The sequence below is a fragment of the Triplophysa rosa genome, linkage group LG2 (genome assembly GCF_024868665.1).
Source record: "Triplophysa rosa linkage group LG2, Trosa_1v2, whole genome shotgun sequence".
In the NCBI taxonomy this organism is placed as follows: Eukaryota; Metazoa; Chordata; class Actinopteri; order Cypriniformes; family Nemacheilidae; genus Triplophysa; species Triplophysa rosa.
This window is the reverse complement of record NC_079891.1, coordinates 27,434,463-27,454,343: the sequence shown is the minus strand read 5'-3', so window position 1 is coordinate 27,454,343 and position 19,881 is coordinate 27,434,463. Positions and strand designations below refer to the sequence as shown.

General features: G+C 40.5%; 2 protein-coding genes across 8 annotated transcripts in view; both read right to left on the bottom strand.

Moving 5' to 3' along the window:
• The window catches only part of gria3a (glutamate receptor, ionotropic, AMPA 3a), a 56,492-nt gene extending 51,825 nt beyond the window's left edge, over positions 1–4,667 (bottom strand). The window contains exons 1-2 of one of the 5 annotated variants that reach the window (XR_008964560.1): positions 4,023–4,667; positions 3,622–3,780 (exon numbers count right to left, since the gene is read on the bottom strand). Coding sequence is in view for 4 of the 5 variants with exons in the window: in XM_057355201.1 (XP_057211184.1) it covers positions 3,622–3,780; positions 4,023–4,110 (247 nt within the window). In the remaining variant the exon portion in view is untranslated. The remainder of the gene's footprint in view (positions 1–3,621; positions 3,781–4,022) is intronic. The other 4 variants (XM_057355201.1, XM_057355195.1, XM_057355174.1 and 1 more) reach the window with 4 other exon arrangements.
• A 6,078-nt stretch (positions 4,668–10,745) lies between these two features.
• Positions 10,746–19,371, bottom strand: cchcr1 (coiled-coil alpha-helical rod protein 1). 3 transcript variants are annotated; one of them, XM_057361424.1, is made up of 19 exons: positions 19,140–19,371; positions 18,567–18,789; positions 18,282–18,440; positions 18,116–18,191; positions 17,916–18,023; positions 17,586–17,680; positions 17,389–17,503; positions 17,193–17,303; positions 16,930–17,070; positions 16,258–16,368; positions 13,301–13,407; positions 12,679–12,791; positions 12,525–12,600; positions 12,084–12,205; positions 11,825–11,992; positions 11,618–11,716; positions 11,374–11,525; positions 11,139–11,265; positions 10,746–11,017 (listed from the first exon to the last, which is right to left on the bottom strand). In XM_057361424.1, the coding sequence occupies exons 1-19, from the start codon at positions 19,201–19,203 to the stop codon at positions 10,887–10,889; spliced, it is 2,298 nt and encodes a 765-aa protein (XP_057217407.1). In that variant the 5' UTR covers positions 19,204–19,371; the 3' UTR covers positions 10,746–10,886. The 3 variants fall into 3 exon arrangements, with proteins under 3 accessions (XP_057217407.1, XP_057217417.1, XP_057217428.1); XM_057361434.1 differs by having other exon boundaries at positions 19,144–19,371; XM_057361445.1 differs by lacking the exons at positions 10,746–11,017; positions 11,139–11,265 and having other exon boundaries at positions 11,398–11,525; positions 11,618–11,745.
• Between the last annotated feature and the right edge of the window lie 510 nt (positions 19,372–19,881).

Here is a 19,881-nt window from a genome sequence, read left to right as displayed (position 1 = left end):
CCCACCCAACATCTCCTTTTGTATTGTTGTGTATGAGTAGTCCAGAATCATCTATGTTTTTTATAGAATGTGAAGGTGAGTAGATTATAAATTAATATTTTTGTGCCACTTTAAGTTAAATTAAATTAATTTTTGTGCCACTTTAAGAATTCACGTATTTTGCTGTGTTACAAACTGAATCTTAAATTCTAACATGTTATCTTCAGTTTCTGTAAGTAAATGATTGTTCATCAAGCGTTCCCCTCTAGAAAGAAGAATGAGTGTGTGTGTGGCCAGAGATTAGAGATTATAGAAAAAAGAAGCACGGTGCCAAAAGAGCTAGAGAGAGAGAGAAATAGAAAAGATGGAAATACAAGCAAATGTCACATTACTCAGAGAGCCCAGAGGTTAAAAATCATCGCACACACTTGGATTCAAACGCACACAGTCTATCCTTGAAAACATACAGTGCACACTTAAGCAATGCACCACATTCACACACAGCTGAGAGCTTCAGTACAACAAAGACAATAAACCTAACACCTCAGCAAACAATGTAGAAGCATGAATCTACACACACCACACTCACACAAACAGTACAGAGCCGTAACCACCATAAGCGTGCTTGGAACAACCTGTAATAAAAATATGACAGAATCATGTCCATTTTTGAACTAACTGTTCCTTTAAAGGTCCATTAAAGCTCAATTTTTGGAGGATGTAGGACAGAAATGCAATATAATATAAATAACTATGTCTTCAGAGGTGTATAATGACCTTACATGAATGAAGCGTTATGTTTTTATTACCTTAGATGCATGGAATTGCCATGTTGTTTCTGCAGTAGCCCTAAACGGACAAACTGTTCTACAGAGCACGTTTCGTAAATACATGATCTCCTTCGGCAAAGATACAAAAACGTGATGACATCTTAGTGCTGTGTCAGCCACCATAGTGCTTCCAAATGGGGGGTGGATGGCCGTTGGTTGCAAATTTTCAACCTCACCGCTAGATGCCGCTACATTTCATACACTGGACATTTAACAGCATATGCCATTACAATGCTCTTAGGCCCAATCCCAATTCTACCCCTTACCCCTACACTTTCCCCTATCCCTCCGTTTGGCCCGTTCACGTGAAGGGGTAGGGGTGTCTCAATTATCTTTTGGTTGGAGGTGTAGGGGTAAGGGGTAGGCCCAGATAGCCCTTCAAAAAAAGATTTTTCGGGACCTCACTTCAAACGAAGGGCTAAGAGAAATTTCCAACATGGCTGCTCAATCGAGCAAGCAGACCCATAAATGTAAGTAATTTTTGCCATTAATAAGGATTTTTATGACAATTTTTCATTTTATGTGTTACATTCAATCTTGTGTTTGTATTTACGGTGATGTTTTTTTAACGTTTGCAAAAAAAATCGCTAAAGTTTGCTAGCGAACAGCACTGATTGCACGTTATTAGAAAATATATTTTTATGTCATATACCCGGTGCATCGGCGCATGTCCACTGACATAACGTTAGGAGCTAGCAACGACGTATGATGACGTATAACAGTATAGTAGTGGTGTCCCATTTCTTAGCGGAAAATTTGTAACCCTTTCCCTTGCCACTTTGTTACAAGGGGCAAGGGGCGAGGGGTAGAAAATAGAATTGGGATTGGGCCTTAATATTGCTACACCTTGCTACAGCTCTGTAACACCATTAATGACATGGGACACTTTAAACCACTTAACATTTCGTGACTTTTTAATGACTGTAAGAATTTCAGTACTGATAAGGATGTTAAAGCATTATACACCTTAGCCACACCAAGTAGGGCTGCTTTCTAATATTCATGGTCAAGCAGTCTGACATGAAGGGACAGAATGCTGAAATCTGCTTACAAATGCATTACTATTTTTGTGAGGATATATATTTTAATGTGCGTGGGGGGCAGTCCTGTCCTGTTCTCTTTCAATATTGATCTTGCCCCAGTGGAAAACCACCCTCATCATGAGACAGAAGAAACGATCAATGCAGCTCATATATATATAGAGAGAGAGAGAAAAACTGTTTTTTCAATTAAAAGTTATTTGTTTGTCCTATTGTATGATTCTCTCCTCCTTCCTCACATTGAGTCTCATTCATCTCACAGAGACAAGGTAATAATTATAAGACTAACTCGTTCTCTCTCTCTCTCTCTCTCTCTCTCTCATTTGTTCTACTAACTGAGATTGCATCTGCTTATTGCCTTTCTGTCCTTTTCAAAAAGAGAGAGGGTGAGCGAGTAAAATATAACCTGTTTAAACATCCTCTGACCCCTACAGTTTCTCTCCAGTACCCAGATTGACTCAATTAAAACAGCAGGGTCACTGCATACGCAAGCTGTCAGTTTTTTTAAGGGACACAGACACACACACACACACACACACACACACACACACACACACACACACACACACACACACACACACACACACACACACACACACACACACACTCAGTGTTGACATGGACTGAAGTGAGGTATGGCTGACTCACACCATAGTAATACCAGAGTGTGTGTGCACTGATTCAAAGACCTCCCCGGAGAAGAAAATAAAAGTGTCTATATTTATGAAGCGATTGCACATCACTGTTCAAGCACTTTGTCCTTCCTGTCATGTTATTCCTGGACATGTCCTTTAAGCTTTTAGAGCATCTCCGCAGAGTTTATTCATTAAACTTTCAAAATCACCTCCAGACTCTGAGAGGCTGTACATGTCTTCAATCTGTACCGCGTTTTATTTATATTTTTAAAAGTCAGGCTGTTTTCGTCAAAGGGACCAAATGCCTGAAGTAATGTGTAGGTGTGTGTGTCAGGAGTTGTGATAATGCAGTGAAAAAAGATCAATGACTGCAGCAATAACACCACGATAAGCCGGGAAACCAAAAGCTCATCATTGCTGTCTCACACACACGCTCAGATGAGCAGCCAGGGCAGTCAGAGACACAGAGTGGTAATGACAGCAGCTGTAAACAGGCCTTTTATAATGATGGTAAAGTTCTCTCCATCTAACGCATGCACACACTCAGAGAGAGAGAGAGAGAGAGAGAGAGAGAGAGAGAGAGAGAGAGAGAGTTAAAGCATGTGTGTAGGGCACAAACCATTGCACTGGTTTGGGCATGTGTGCAAATGTCAGCCTGCTCTCATCATCATCTCTCAGTCTTTTCCCATTTCTCTCTCTTTTTGAGGCGTCTGCCACAGAAGAGAGTTTTTCCATTTTTTTATATTTATTCGCATTCATTGCCAACTTCTCACATTAGTGCTCATATCTTCACTTATATCTAACTCTCTTTCTCCTTAACGTTTACAATTTCTTTCATGATTTTCCCAAATACATTTTCACCAGCCAAACAGCCTAAACAAACATGTCTCAAAGCTCAATCTGAGAGATAGAAAGAAGAAAATAGAAAGACAACAAAAAGAACAAAAATGAAATAATAATAAAGGGCTTTTTTCACTTTGAGCAAGACGGTGTTCCTAAACAATATGAGGACTTTTATCATTTTGACATAATATAATAATTTTTGCAATAAAAAATTATGGACTTGCGTTATAACGCAGTTAAAGAAGAGCAGGTGCGCTGCGTTTCGCCGACTTCAATAATGAGAAAGTGACTCACACGCGTGCGTGACGGAGAAGCTGTTGGATGACTCCAGATTGTCCACGTTATAGTTCAGATGAAAGGGTTTCTCGGTGATGTTCTGGTTTGTGTTATAGAGCTGAACTGCAAAGCGGAACGCACTGTGCTCCTGGATCGTTGAGCGCATGAAGAGACCACCTGAAAGCGAAATCAGTTGAGTAAAGGATATGCACACGAGTTTAGACTTATTAAAGAAAGCGTAAGCATTACGCGTTTTACTTTAAGCCAAATATTCGACTCTCTTTTGCACTCATGTTCGAAACTTCTCATTTGTAATCGTGGGTGATGCAGCAGGTAGATTCTGAGAGAGACGAGGGTCCCGAGCGCGTGTCCAGAACAAGAATGTTCTATATTATTCAATAAGTAACCAAATCACTCACCGATATTGATCTGATTCGGAAAGCCCGCGTGGATTTGCAGTATGAGCCACGGCAAGAGCAGGACCCACGCGTGCGCTCGCCGCCACATTTTTCTCCGACCTCTAAAAAATCTTCAGCTCACGCGCAACATCCAGACCGGGTGCGAGGGCGACGATAAAATTCGCCAGATGTGCAGTGGCTCTCTCACGCGACACCCGGCAGGTTCATTCGGACTGCGGGATAAACACCGAGTACGCGCTGACAGCGCGGGAGCTTCTTAATTCAGGACAGCGCAGGCGGATCGACCAATCGGACCCCTGATCAAACTTGATGTGACGTGAAATTACAACAGCACCCGCGTGCACGCAAACGCACGCGCGCAACCCGCCACTGCGGACCAGTGTGCGCGAGGCGTGCGCAGCCGCGGCGTTTTGTCCGCATATAGCTCAGGAAAATCGGCACGCGAGCTGCCCGCGCGTGGCAACCTTTCACTTCTCGTCCCCACAGTTGGTGCACTCCACACAGAAGACAGGAGTATTTATGTTCAGCCACAGGTTTCAATGGTCCCGTGTCCGTTCCCGAGCTCACATGAGTGAAGCGCAAACGTTTTGAATGTTAATGCAGCGCGAGATCAACAGAAAAATGAAAAGTTTATGTGCTGCAGCCCACGGGTCTAGACTCTAGAGCCACGGCATCACAACACGCTGTGCGCTAGTTACACGCAATGAAAAAGACTAACCCATTTAAGGTGACAGGCTCGGGGCTCTTACATTACGACTCGTATGAATTGCGACACTTGAATAAGTAATAACAGAATATTACAATTTCATGGCGAGGAGAGGCGATCTTTGCAGGCTGTGAACTTGTATTAGCCAAACACTGCACTGCGCGTTTATGTGAACAATCCACATTTGTGTTTTTTTCCAGAATGCATTAGGAGGCTCATACTGTATATGGATGTCAGGAGGTTACATTTGTTTCATCTATATCATTGTCTATATCATCTTGTTTATACGAAGTGAATCTTTTTGTTTGATTCCTGGTGTTCTGAAGCTGCGCGTGTGCCGTTTAAAAAGCTCATCAGAAATCTGTTGCCTTTCAGCTCCAGGACGAGATTGACTCCTATAATGAAATGATCAAACAAACCATTTCATGGTTTCATGGTTCATGCATTAAGTTATTATTTTATCACAGCTCTCTGCAGGACATGTAATTGTGATATGCCTTTTTTTACATTTCCAGTCTGCGTATCACCCAAATACCGAACACTCACAGCTCTGAGCTGGATACGGCTGACTAACAGCGACCCAGATTTCCTCATCTCCTTATTTCTTATGTGTGTGTGTGCATGTTTAAACTGACCCACAAGCCATGTCTGTGTATGCTGTGCCAAATTGATCAAACTGACTCTCTTATTGAGAGTCACACACACACACACACACACACCCCCCTCTCTCTCTCTCTCTCTCTCACACACACACACACACGCACACGCACACACACACACACATTGGGTTTACATGTTTTACAGGGATTGTCCATAATGGTTTTTATACTATAATTGATCCAACAAAAATACCCCCACAAGGACAAAAATTACTGGTACTACTACCTTTGTGGGGACATTTGATCCCCACACTGTAGGGTTCACCAGGATCATGCACGCATGCATCTCTGCATTTTGCTGGCATGTGCATCTGCTGATGCTTACAGGTGTCACTACAGAATTGTACTGGTTATACTGTAGATGACAACATCTTACTGACAAAACTCATACATGCCCACATAGTTGCCATCTTACGTGATTTATTAAAGGAACTAAGTAATTCATGCATATGCAAGCACACACAACACATACATGTATCAGAAGCCCTGGGGAATTTTCTGCCCTATATACAGGCAAGTGAAAAGTTCACCCCTCCACATAACTGAAAGCTGTGAATAATTTGGATACAACAGCAGGCGAGCGCTCTCTCTCTCTGATCATACCTCATTACAATAATGTACATATACTGTATGTTCTATGAAAAGTGTGAAATGTATGTACTTGAGAGCGAGAATAATTTTCAGACAACCTTAAAAATATAGCTGTTCAGGTACTATATGTTCATTGTTCACTAATTAAAAGTCTTTGTTGTAAGCATTTAAAAAATATATTAATTATGAGTCTACGCAGTGCACTTCTGTCACAGTAATCTCACCATAATGAATGAACAGGAAGTGATGCGATGTTAAATGTGGCCAGTGGCATCAGCTGGTGGGCAGTCATCCAATGAGACTGAAGCAGAACGCTTTCCAGCAATCCCTCTATTTTCACACTGAAGGAAGAATCGAACAAACAAGAATGAAGCAGTTCCTTCTAAAACATCAGTGCAGATTAGGAATTTGAGGCGTGAAAGTGAATTCAAAGCTAAAAGACACATATTTGTCACAAACATACTGGAAGTATTCCAAAAAGTTGCATGCAAGCTTACCTGGTGTAGCAGGGGTTCCCAAACTATTTCATTCCAGGAGCCATGACAGGTACAATCCATCACAAGATAAACCCGAAAGTGGGCCCCAAACCACAGTTTGAAAATGCCTCAAGGGCATTAAACAGAGAGCAATTATCAGCTTTCATTCCTTTTTCCAAGATGGCACTTCGTCCCAAAACGTCACTTTTAAAGACCCCACGTAATCAGAACTGAAGTTTGTATCTTTTAATCTGTATTTTATAGCTTTGAGGCCATTGTATGCTAGTGTACTCATAAAAGTTGACAAAATTAATAAATGGTCTCTTACGGGAAAACAGAACATATATTGGTGTCTCATTTTGCAATTGGGGGCACTAGATAGAATAAATAAAATACTCTTTGGAATAGAAGGTAGCAAAACATATGGCTGTGAAGTAAATTAAAGGCTAGTATAACTTTTAAATTAAAGTTTTCCTAACTTTTCCTAAATCCTGACAAAGTAATTTAATAACAATAAATATTTAGGGATTGTTATAACCTATCTAGCTGAAAAAAGTACATAAACTGGAGCTACTACAATTATTTAATAATAAATATTTTGCTGTTGTGCATGTTTTTACACTAAAATGTGTTTAACTAGATGGTCATTTCTATTGGGTTATAGATGGTTTCAGCAGCAACAACATAAACACTATGTGGCCCAAACTTAACTTCCGGTAGACATCCGCAAAGAATCTATAACTGTTAAGTAATTTTAATATAATTTAATACAATGAATATACAATAAAATATAAAGTAATATTTAAATAAATTTAATCTAAAAAAAATGGTTATAGTATAACCAAACACAGACCTGAAGTTATCTTTGGGCCAGGCATGTCCGGCTAATGAAATCATTTATTTCTGGATATGGAACAACACAAAAAAGTTAAACGTGCATAATTTAAGCATTTTAAAACATCTAATTTTAAGGTCCTTAAAGTGATTACACCAATGACAGCTGATTTTTAAATAATGAAATGTCAATACAGTAGCTAGCAAGTTAATTAGTAATCAGCTCATTGTCGGTCCGCGACCTGCTGGCCGGAAAAAAATCCAAACTTGCATCATGAGCACTAACTGCAATGCCTGCGATTCTTTTCTTGTTTATTCACTAAAGGGATGAATCACCAAACAATAGCCAAAGCTTCTAAACAATTGTTATTAGAAAATGTGCTTCACACGTTTTATTTTTTTATATTGTTCACAGGTCTGAGGTGGTGCCGACTGTCCACTTCAGAAACTGGATGACACACAGGCTGAAAGTGATGAGAATATTTGACACAAGCACAGCACACATGAAGCACCTGATATGAGTACATAGGGAACCAAAGTGAAGCAGTCATTTTTCTGTGTGAGTGTGTGTGTGTTTACATCCCTCACTCACAGTCTGTAATAGGAAACCATGGTTGACTGAGCACACACACACACACACACATAACAACACAGCCTTAACAGCCATCACTCTCTCTTTCTCTTTCATCATTTATTCCCCGCATTTTTTCCAGGCAGAGATTCCTCAGTGCCGGTCCACTGAAGCATAGAGTCTTGCCCTGAGCACACACACACTCACTCACTCTCTCTCACACACACATACACACACCGTATAAGTACTAACACATTCCTAACTTGTCTCTGCCGTCTTACACACTATTCAAAGAACAAATCAGATTCAGAGATTTTTACATTTTAATAGCTATTACATTTTTATATTTTTTGTATTACTATTCAAATAAAATCTATCCTATAGTGCTTTTGCAACACTGCAAGTCATGACAAATAACCTTAGTTAGATTAATATCTACATTTACGTTCAGTCATCATCTCAGATTCAGCAGTAAGCCACAGACATTAAAAGTCATAGTTCACCCAAAAATGAAAATTCTGTCATCATTTACTTACCCTCGTGTGATTTCAGACCTGTCTGACTTTTTTCTTCCGCAGAACACAAAAGGAGATTTTAAGCACATTATGCATTAATTTATGTCACAGACACTGTAATAATCACATGTGTACAATTATTTAAAGGGATAGTTCACCCAAAAATAAAATTCTGTGATCATTTAGACACCCTCCTGTCATTTCAAACCTGCACGATCCTCCCTCGTCCACAGAACACAAAAGAAGATATTTTGAAGAACGTTGGTAACTGGCTGGTTAACAGGCCGATGCTGTTCGGTTACCAACTTATGGGCCTAAAATTTCTCCCAATTATCCTCCCCCGCGCTCTACGGATTAAAGAAAGTCACAAAGGCCCGAAATGACAATATGGCGAGTAAATGATGACAGAATTTTAATTTATATATTTTTATTTTTTTGGGGGGGGAATAATGTTTCTGTTCTCCTGTCTCTGTATCCTTTCATTGTTATAAAAGTTGTTAACTGGCATCCATTGACTTGCATTGGTTTTGTGCCCATAATAGAAGTGAATGGGTTGTTTGCGTTGTTCAGTAACCAACTTTCTTCAAATATCTTCTTTTGTGTTCTGCGGAAGAAAGTCATACTGGTTTGAAATGAAAATAGGCCGAGTAAATGATGACAGAATTTTCATTTTTGGATGAACTATTCCTTTAACAGTTTTGTGTCTTCCCCAGACAGACACAAAGCCTGTAAGATCGCTTAAGAACCAGAGCACTCACTGCTGCGTAAATGTGGTACTACAGGGGAGGTTTATTTATGATGTTCAATGCAAACATGCTGTTCAAAGCAAACGTGCTGTAAAATGTATCCAAATATTTTAATGCAGATTGTATCTGTGTTTAAAAGTCAAACTAAACTGTCAAAGTTTGTAAGTCTTCTTCCTCCAACACTTTAAATTCACCAATTTTCTCAGAAGTCTTTCTCTAATGTTACAGACAAACCTGCAAACGTATTTAAATAGTTGCTGGGGGTGTGGCTAAAGAATGTTTGGCACCACCACGATAGGTCAGCTACCATGACGCCGGCTCTGATGACATCAGAGAGCAGGAGATCAAACTCAGCCTGTCGGCAAAAGAACAACAGCACGAAGTCTCCCACCCCCACATACTGGAATTATTTAGGGGCTTTAAGATATCAGAGGAAATCAAACCCTCATCCATCATTAAGTTCCCCCACTTAACCCCCTTGGGGGACGCAGTGGGGTTCTAACGTTCCTGCGCATTCATCTGTTTGTCTGTCCTCCAAAAGTTCCCCCAGGAAAGCACTCTCCCCGTCCTTGTGTGGCTTACGCAAACGTGCCCTGTCAGCAGCTCTCTGTCCGTCTGCTAGAGGTCTGAACCCCAACTGCACAGCGCCCTCCAGGAGCAAAGTGTGTGTGAGAACGAGTGTAGGAAAGTGTATGTGTGTGTCAGGCTAAATTGCATCCCAGTTTCTGTCGAGCTGAGGCCAGACTCAGATATAAGGCTATGGATGGTTTTCATGAGTGAAATCTCAAGTGTATACAGAACTTCCTTTCAGACAAATAACTCTTGATATATTACGTACAAACAGTTTAGTCCAGGTCATGTATGTTTGTTAACCTTACCTCAGATTCTAATACAGCTGCGGCGGGTCAACCGTCTATTGCTACTACACACACTTCCATGCATTCGTATCCATTCAAATCTTGTTTGGCAGCTCTTTGCGCTTCAGGAAAGGCACACACAGGCCAGCTGCAGTTCAGCAAAATGGTTACATGAGCAACGTCACCTTTCATTCAGGGAAAGAGTTTTTGTCTCTGAGCAAGATGGATTACCAGCCTTATAAAGATAAAAGCAGTCAGGGATTGATGCCTTTCTCTGTACAACACACACACACAAAATACAGTGTCGCCCAGGCTGAATTAAAAGTTATACTCCCAGAAGTATGGAGATGCTTTAAAAGCGTGAAGAACTCGACCAGGAAAAATGCGACAGGAAGGACAAAGTGGTTAAACACGCATGCCTATTATTTATAACTTTAACCGGAAATATTGCGCAAGTCCCAACCTATTAATTCCAGTGATCCGACATATCTGAGTGAAACAGTATATTGAGGGAGGAAAAAAATGTGGGGCAGGAATCGATTAGGGACATGAATGTTCTGAATATGCCTCTGAGCGTAACATTGAACCCCAATTGCTCCAAGAGGATGGTCGATAAATCACGCCCTCAATAATCTTTCCAAATTTATAGATTCATCTACACCTGCATTTAAAATAGAGTACATTTGAGTAAAAAATGTTAATCAATTGAGAGCCCTAATGGAAGCCAATACAAACTTGATGTAAAGGCACCGAAAGAGATCTGTAATCCAGCAAGCTGTCCAAATTTGACAAAAAGCACTTTTATTCAATCATAAAACAGACATCAAATCTCATGAGAGCGGTTTGACAGACAGTGAGGGTGTTTGAGAGAGAGAGAGAGAGAGAGAGAGAGAGAACTGAATGGTGTGTTCAGCCCAATTCTTTATGTGTATCAGCACCAGGGGGTGTTTGTGTTACATTGAAGGCCTGACCCTCTTCATCCTCCTCCTCCGAGCTGTCCATCACTGCCGCGGTAAGAGCCTGCAGCGCCCCCAGCAGACCTGAGAGAGAAGTTGTGATCATTATGATCATTCATAAATTCTCATATGTTTTAGAGCTTTTTGTCCATGATTTGTACTATTTATATTGCAATAATGATCGTGAGTCTGAACCCATGCTTACTTTCAGGTGTTGGAGGATTTCTGCTTTCAGACTGATGATGTTTTTGTTTTAAAGCTTCAGTTGATTGAATGGCTGATCTTCTCAGTCTTTTATATTCATTTATTAAACCCTGTTCCTGAACCACAGCCTGCGTAAACACACAAAATAATGTACAGCAAAAAAAAACGAGAACCAGTCCAAGCCAATGCATGCGTGTGTGTGTGTGTGTGTGTGTGTGTGTGTTTGTCTCACTCACCAGGAGAAGGTTGCGGTCTTTGTCCTTGTGTTTCAGCTGTTTTTGCAGTTGTGTGATCTGCATGTTTGTGTGCTCTGCTCTCTCGCTCTCTGCCTCTTTCATCTGCTCCCTCTCTCTCTCCACCTGCCTCTGTACCTGTCGCAAAGCCACCACTGCACACAGGCATACAAAACAGAATGTGTGTGTGTGTGCGCAGTTGTGTCAGAAGCATATACCATGCTATTTACGTTAATGTGCAATGTACCTGCTTTTGTGTGCTCTCTCCTTGCAGTGTTGACTTGAGCCTCCATGTCTCTGAGCTTCTCTGCACACACACTCTCGACTTCTGATAATCTGTGCATAACTGCACATACACCCAGTCAGTTTTAACATCTTCAAAAATAAGTAAATACGCTCCATAATTAAGCCTGTGAAACAAACTCCTTGGAACTGAGATTTAACACCCACAAACCTGAATCACCCTGTTGCTGTAGTCTCTGGGCCTCAGCACGGAGCTCCGCGATGGTCCCCTCTTGCTCCTCACAATGTCTCTGAATCTCCATCTGGCTCGATTCTGATGCCTTCAACTCCTCCTTACTGCATGACAGCGCGTCCTTCAGGAGGACCACTTCTCTCTCTCCTGCAAAGGAGGTATAGAACACACCGTCACGGCTCATCTGTTTCCTTAGTGTTCTAGAAGTTTCGTGTTTGGTTCAAGTTTATGTACATACGCTGCTGCTGTAGATCAAACAGGGAGGCCTGGATGAGGTCTGGTGTGCGTTTGAGCTCCTGCGTGAGTTTATCTCTCTCTGCGCTCAACAGGGCCACCTCAGCCTGGAGGCTCTTAATTAAGCTATAACAAAGACAATGAAATTCGGAATGGAAACCAGCATGCTGCTTACCGCATGCAAGTATGCACTCATGACCACCTACTGTTTTGGTAATACTAGTAAATGAAACGGTACGCATCATGCGACAGTAAACATTTCAAACAGCAGCACGTTGGCTGTTGTCATATGAACTTAGTGTAATTATGTGTAATTCAGCAAGATGAGTTTTACATTTTTAATTCAATGTTGTGTAAAAACATCTTAATGAATATTAATCAAATTGCTATGATTCATTTGATATAATGACATATAATGAGATTTCCTGTCTCCACGCATCAGTACCTCTCTGACACCTGCGGCTCCGGGGACCTTGTAGCTTGTTTGGTTTTCCACAGAGCTTCTTTCCTCAACAGCAGCCCTGCAGACAAACCAGACACATACATGAAACTACATTAAAACTAACACACACTTACGCAAACACGGATGACACTCTCACCATGTACCGTGTCCAGTCGCTTGGCAGCAAAGGTGAGTCTGTGGTTGAGCTGACTTACACTAGACAAACCTGCTTCCATCTGACCTGCCTTCATATCTACGGCTGACATCACTCTTATGACAGAGAGCGAGGCGCGGAGATAAAGAGAAACATGGGAAGAGACAGATGTTTATGGATGAGACATCTTCGGGGGTTTGGTCAGAGGAACAGTCAGCTTTAATCTAATCATAACAGTCACGTTGGTATTTTCAAGACTTTTTAAAACTAAGAGACCTAGACATCATCCAAAATAGGCACAACAAGAAACAGCATTGTGTTTTTGTGACATGATAAAAATCACAGCCAATCAGAACAGTCAGGATGAGTCATATTGCCATGCTGAAGGGTGTAGCACTAAAACACATCCCCTTTGATTGATTAAATATCAATGATCCAAAGTAATTTCTATGGTTTTTATTGAGGTATTTGTTACTTAATACCCAACATTTTTCATCCTCTTAGATGTTTGAAACACATGATCATCAGGACTTCAAGGGAAGTATGGTCAAAAACTAAGATTAACATGAAAGTGGCACTAACAGGTTAAATGCATGGGGTGTGAGTGTGTTAGTGCGTGTGCTACCTGTGTGCCGTTTCACTGATGTCAATCAGAGATTTCTCAGCGCTTTTATTCTGCTCTTTGAGCCGGGCATTCTCCTGTAAAGCACTGTCCAACTGCTGCTGTACTCCCTGGACACACACACACACACACAGACACAAGCACACAGGCTGTCAGAAACGCACACCAGCCTGCAGGCTTTTTAGGAGGAGAGCTTCATTGCTGTCACCGTGAAACACAGTTGATCACTTCGGCAGAAGTTCTGCATACGAGGAATAATTACAGATGAACAATATGATGATTAAATATCACGCTGAACAAGTGCCAACATCACTGAACTCAATCAAACTTGCTAAGACTGTAAATCCAGCAGAAATAAAGAACGCAGAACAAGATGAGCTCATGAAGGTTGGGAACAAGATGAAGAGTCTGGTTCCAAAATGAGATAACTCCGTTTTTACAATTTATCAAAAATCATGTTTTTTTTATTGTGCATACCAATTAATGTCAATCAAACTGCAGTTGGTTGGTTTTGATTTAAGCCATAATAACACAAAAAATACAGCTAACTAACACAATAAAACACGACAAAAACATGACAACATAATAAAAAACATGGTTTTTGAAAATGTTTAAAAACGGAGTTAACTCATTTTGGAACCAAACTCTTCCATTTGCAGTTGAAGCTGACATTGAAATGACAGTATGAACAACCAAATGAGTTGTAGGAGATATTACAGAGGCTTAAAGGTCTGACCTGGAATACAGTATATGGTATTACAGCAAATAATGTTAAAACAATTGCATTCTTGTAGAAAATTACAACCCGAATTCCGGAAATGGTGGGACGTTTTTTAAATTTGAATAAAATGAAAACTAAAAGACTTTAAAAATTACGTCAATATTTTATTCACAATAGAACATAGAGACCATAACAAAATGTTTAAACTGAGAAATGTTACAATTTTATGCAAAAAATAAGCTAATTTCTAATTTGATGCCAGCTACAGGTCTCAAAAAAGTTGGGACGCGGGCATGTTTACTATGGTGTAGCATGTCCTCTTCTTTTCAAAACAGTTTGAAGACGTCTGGGCATCGAGGTTATGAGTTTCTGGAGTTTTGGTGTTGGAATTTGGTCCCATTCTTGCCTGATATAGGTTTCCAGTTGCTGAAGAGTTTGTGGTCGTCTTTGACGTATTTTTCATTTAATGATGCACCAAATGTTCTCTATATGTGAAAGATCTGGACTGCAGGCAGGCCAATTCAGCACCCTGACTCTTCTACTACGAAGCCAAGCTAAATTGCATTGTCCTGCTAAAATACACAAGGCCTTCCCTGAAATAGACGTCGTCTGGAGGGGAGCATATGTTGCTCTAAAACCTTTATATACCTTTCAGCATTCATAGTGCTTTCCAAAACATGGAAGCGGTCCATACCATAGGCACTTATGCATACCATCAGAGATACAGCTGAACTGAACACTGATAACACGCTGGAAGGTCTCCCTCCTCTTCAGCCGGGAGGATACGGCGTCCGTGATTTCCAACAAGATTGTCAAATTTCAAAGAACACTTTGAAACAGTCCATTTTAAATGAGCATTGGCCCACAGGACACAACGGCGCTTCTGGACCATGTTCACATATGGCTTCCTTTTTGCATGATAGAGCTTTAGTTGGCATCTGCAGATGGCAAGGTGGATTGTGTTTACCGGCAGGGGTTTCTGGAAGTATTCCTGGGCCCATTTAGTAATGTCAATGACAGAAACATGTCGATGAGTGATGTAGTGTCGTCTTAGGGGCCCGAAGACCATGGGCATCCGACAAAGGTCTTCGGCCTTGTCCCTTAAGAACAGAGATTTCTCCAGTTTCTCTGAATCTTTTCAGGATGTTATGCACCGTAGATGATGAGATTTGCAAAGCCTTTGCAATTTGACGTTGAGGAATGTTGTTTTTAAAGTATTCCACAATCTTTTTACGCACTCTTTTACAGATTAGAGATCCTCTGCCCGTCTTTACTTCTGAGAGACTCTGCCTCTCTAAGAGATCCCTTTTATAGCTAATCATGTTACAGACCTGTTACAGATGTTCTCCCAGCTGAATCTTTTCAAAATGTCTTGCTTTTTCAGCCCTTTGCTTAACAAAGGTCTTCTGAAGAAAATCGATGCGTTTGTTTAAGAGAAATATCCATATTGACAACGCTATTAACGTTAATGTCTAACATCTGTTATCCCTCTGCTGCGCGTGAAACAGAGGCTTGCTTTTCAGGCGAATGATGGTGAAAAAAAAGCTCCTGCACTGAGGAGACAGCATCCTATTGGAACAAAACGAAAAATGCCGCGTTCGTCACCGGAACTTATGACACGCCTGCATCATTTGCCGGAAAAACAAGCCTCAGGTTCACGCGCTACCGAGGGATAATGGAAGCTAGACATTAACGTTAAAAGCGTTGTCAATATGGATATTTCTCTTAAACAAACGCATCGATTTGCTTCAGAAGACTTTTGTTAAGACCACAGAGCTGTGTCCAGCAGTTCTTTGATCGATGGATGCACTTTTTGGAGCTTAAAAAATTGACCACCATTCTACCGCTTGGAAGTAAAAATATACGTGGTATTATAACTTCGACTGCATTATTCTTCAAGAAAGTCATATTCAGTTAGGATGCCGTGAGGGTGAGTAAAATATGGGGAATTTTTTTTCTTGCCTGAAGTATCCCTTTAAACATTTGTTATGTTCTCTATGTTCTATTGTGAATCAAATTTTGGCTCATGTGATTTTAAATGCTTAGTTTTCATTTTATTCCAATTTAAAAACGTCCCAACATTTCCGGACTTCAAGTTGTAGTTTAGCAAAAGTTTTGAGCTCTGGAAATTTTAGTATAAAGAATGTACTATAGTACAATAACAGCTTCAATTCAACTGACCCTACAAGCACAGCCCTGAACATGTGCATGCGTGCGACGTGCGTATATGTCTTTGTACCTGAGCATGTACATGCTGTAGCTCTAACTGAGCCGTTTTGTCCTCTAGGTGGTGCTGCAGTACACTGTTCTGTGACTGCAAACGCTCTACTTCTTGCTTTAAAGAGGAAACCTACACACGGATATTTTCTATTAAAATCGTTGTTTGTGTTAGACTGAAGAAAAAAATGCATATGTCTGGGATGGGTGTGTTTAAATTATTAATTTATTTCTTGCCGATTCCTATCCTTTTAAAGGAACAGTTCACCTAAAAATAAAAATTCTGTCTTCATGAAGTCATCCTCAAGGTGTTCCAAATCTGTATGGATTTCTTTGTTCTGATGAACACAGAGAAAGATATTTGGAAGAATGCTTGTAAACAAACAGGTTTTGGCCACCATTGACTACTATAGCATGAAAAAATGCTTTATTAATCTGTTGAACACAAAAGAAGATATTTTGAAGCATCTAGCAAACAGTTCTGGGACTACCATTGTAATTTTTCCTACTATGGTAATACTATGGAACTGTTTGGTTACAAGCATTCTTCCAAATATCTTTCTTTGTATCATCAGAACAAATACATTTATACAGATTTTAAACAAATTGAGGGTGAGTAAATGATGAAATTTTTTTTTTTGGGGGGTGAACTAAATGTGTATACTCCGTATCTCTATGCATGTTTTTACATTACCATGTTCTGTAAATGTGTTTTCTCCACGTGGAGCTGTAAGTCTCTGGTTTGTAGTTTAACAAGCAGCATGAAAACCTTTTGTCTCCAAACGCTCAACATCTGCACAGCTTTACTGCCAGAATACAGTGGGTCAGATTGTGCCTACATAGACACAAAGTGCTTTTAAACACACAAATTCAATTATCAAAGTCCCACAAATCATATCAGTTATGCATTCACTTTAAACACGTGTATGGTATGTATACGTGTGTGTGTGTTATGACCTGTTCGCCCAACTCTTTCTCCTGAATGGCCAGAATGTCATTGGCTGATTTGACTCGGACATTTAGCAGTTGAACAGATAGAGACAGGGCTTCCTTTTCCTTCTCCAAATGCTACACAAGAGGAGTAAACCTTATTTACTACAAGAAATACACTGATGGCATTTTTAAACCAGTATGTGCTCGAATTTGCGTGAACCTGTATTTGTTGTTTAAGATCTTCCTCTTCTTTTCTCTCTGTGACGTTGCTGCCAATGTATCTGCGCAGTTTCTGTACATACTCAGACTGTTCCAATAGCGAGTTGTTCAGAACACTGCACAAACACAAATCATTTGACATTATTTAACACCTGTGATGACATGTCCTTCAGAATCAGCAAGAGAGTTTTGACTTACCTCAGCTGATTCCTCAGGTCGTCAGTCTCCGAAATCCCTTCCTGTAGTTGAGCTCTTAGCGAGGTCACTTCCTGTGCAGCTTCAGCAATCCTGTTCTAAAATTCATAGTGACAGAGTTAGTGAATGTATACTCATGTGTATATTGACCCCTAAAAATTATTTGGACCTGACCGGCCAAGTCCAAAACACTGCCATATATACATTATTAATGGCCTTGAGACCTCTTGGTTAAAAGTAATGACAAGGTAGTCCTGAAATAATGTTTAATGTATCTGTTTGACCATTAAAAAGTCTAATTGTGTCTCGACCACATGTTTATTCACGTCTTACCTGCTCCTCCAGTTTGAGCTGCAGCCTCTCCGTCTCTTGTTCTGAGTCCTGCAACTCTCTCTCCAAACACTGCCGCTTTAATTCATATTCACTTTTTAGGGTAAAAATCTAGACACAAAGACAGCATTCAGGTGTGATACGCATTCTACATACAGTACATTCTAATCACGAGAGTTTGAAGAGCGCATGCAAGCATTTACCTGTTCTCGGCTTATACTGAGCTCAGCCTTGCAACTCTTTAATTCACTGTGTGACTCGTCACGCTCTATACAATGTCTGAACACACATATACAGATACGATTCATATCGATCACATCACACAGTGAATCGAACAGACCTGCATTCGGTCACTTTAAATCTTTGTACCCGTTTATTTGGTCCTGCTGGTCTCCGATCTGCTCTCTTAGGCGCTCCACTCTTCCTCTCAGACGCTCCATCTCTCCTCTCATCACTTCTTTCTCTTCTCTTAAACTTTCTAACTCTTGCAGCAAGGCCTTTGAGCTGCTCCTCTCATCTTCTAGCAGCCTGAAAGACAAAGAAGGACACTGAAAAGAACAGATAAATAAGATAGAAAATGGTGTGTTTTAAGCATCAGCAAATAAAACAACAGCATGCATGTGTGACGGTGATACTGTATTTGTGTTTGTTTACTTGCGGCTCTGGTGTTTGTGATGGGTTGAACTCCTAGATTCAACCCCAGCAGTCTCTCTCCAGCTCAGACCCATCTCGCCGAATTTAGAAGGGGGTGTGGTGTGTGTAGCTGCAGGTGTGGGCGTGGCTTGGATGGGTGTTGTATGTGAGGCGGTGGGCAGAGCCAGAGGACCCCCAGTAAACTGAGCAGGGGTCATCAGATGAGCAGCCTTACTGCCAGATGCTACATGACAAAGGGACAGCTTGAGGTTAATGTCCTAGCATGAACACAGACAGTCACAACTGTCACATTTTAACAGATTTGCATGTTCCTTAAATGAATTCACTGTGATATTTCATATAACCTTTTAATTATTAAGACAAAACAAATACGCATAATATTAATAAATCAAGTAACGTTGACGTTAGTGACGCATGCACAGCAAGATAACATAATCCGTCACAGCTTGTCGTGTAAACCGATATATAATTAACAGCTAATACACAGCCAGATATCAACTAACGATTTGATACATAAGAGTGTGTTTCTTTAGCTGGTTTACGTATGTCTTTATTCTGTTTTTGTTTGTTTACCTACGTCAGGAGCTTTCATGAAGTCCGACGGCGCGTTCAGCCTCTCCGCTTTCCACAGATCCATACCAACCACCAATCTCACGTCTTACAAGACGGTACAAAAGTGTTCAGATAGAAATGTAATCTAACGGTTTCACTAAAAAGTTAAACGCGGGGAAATTAACGAACCCGTTCCCCGCTACTAGGTTCAAAACTGGAAGCCTGCAACTGCGTGCGGTTGTCATGGCAGATTTCTGGCGTGACGCAGCTGCAGCGCCCCCTGCAGTCGCTTATCATTTATTTCCCGCCATGGTGAGCCGGAAGTCACTCTTATGTCACAGATGGTTTCAAGAAAGGTTGAACTCTACAGCACTATACTACATTTTTTATTTGTATATCCTTTTAACAACTATTAACAGGCTTGTGCATACATGTGCACTTGATCTGAATGTGTGACTGCAAGTATTGAAACACAACTGGGCTGGTTGTTTAAAAAACCCAGAGAATGGTTTGTTAACATTCTGGAGATTCTCACATTATAAATTACATTTTATATTTACAAAATAAATTGCTCAAAAACTTTAGTTCTTACCATACTTACAATATAAAGATTTAAAGCGAAATGTAAATCCTAAATTTCACATGCTTCTTGTTTAGCATCAATTGATCTCATATTTGTTCTAGTTCTACGTTCAGCCATTGATTCAGTGAACGAAGATTTTGATTAGACACCTGTAGAACACTGACCTTCTTGTTCATGACC

Excerpts from the sequence above, each read along its gene's own strand:
- cchcr1 (XM_057361424.1), bottom strand. The coding sequence starts at position 19,203 with ATGGATCTGTGGAAAGCGGAGAGGCTGAACGCGCCGTCGGACTTCATG. Across the intron at positions 17,504-17,585 it reads GACCTGAGGAATCAGCTGAG|TGTTCTGAACAACTCGCTAT; the intron begins GTAAGTCAAAAC and ends GTGTTTGTGCAG. Across the intron at positions 16,369-16,929 it reads AAACACATTTACAGAACATG|GTTTCCTCTTTAAAGCAAGA; the intron begins GTAATGTAAAAA and ends ATCCGTGTGTAG.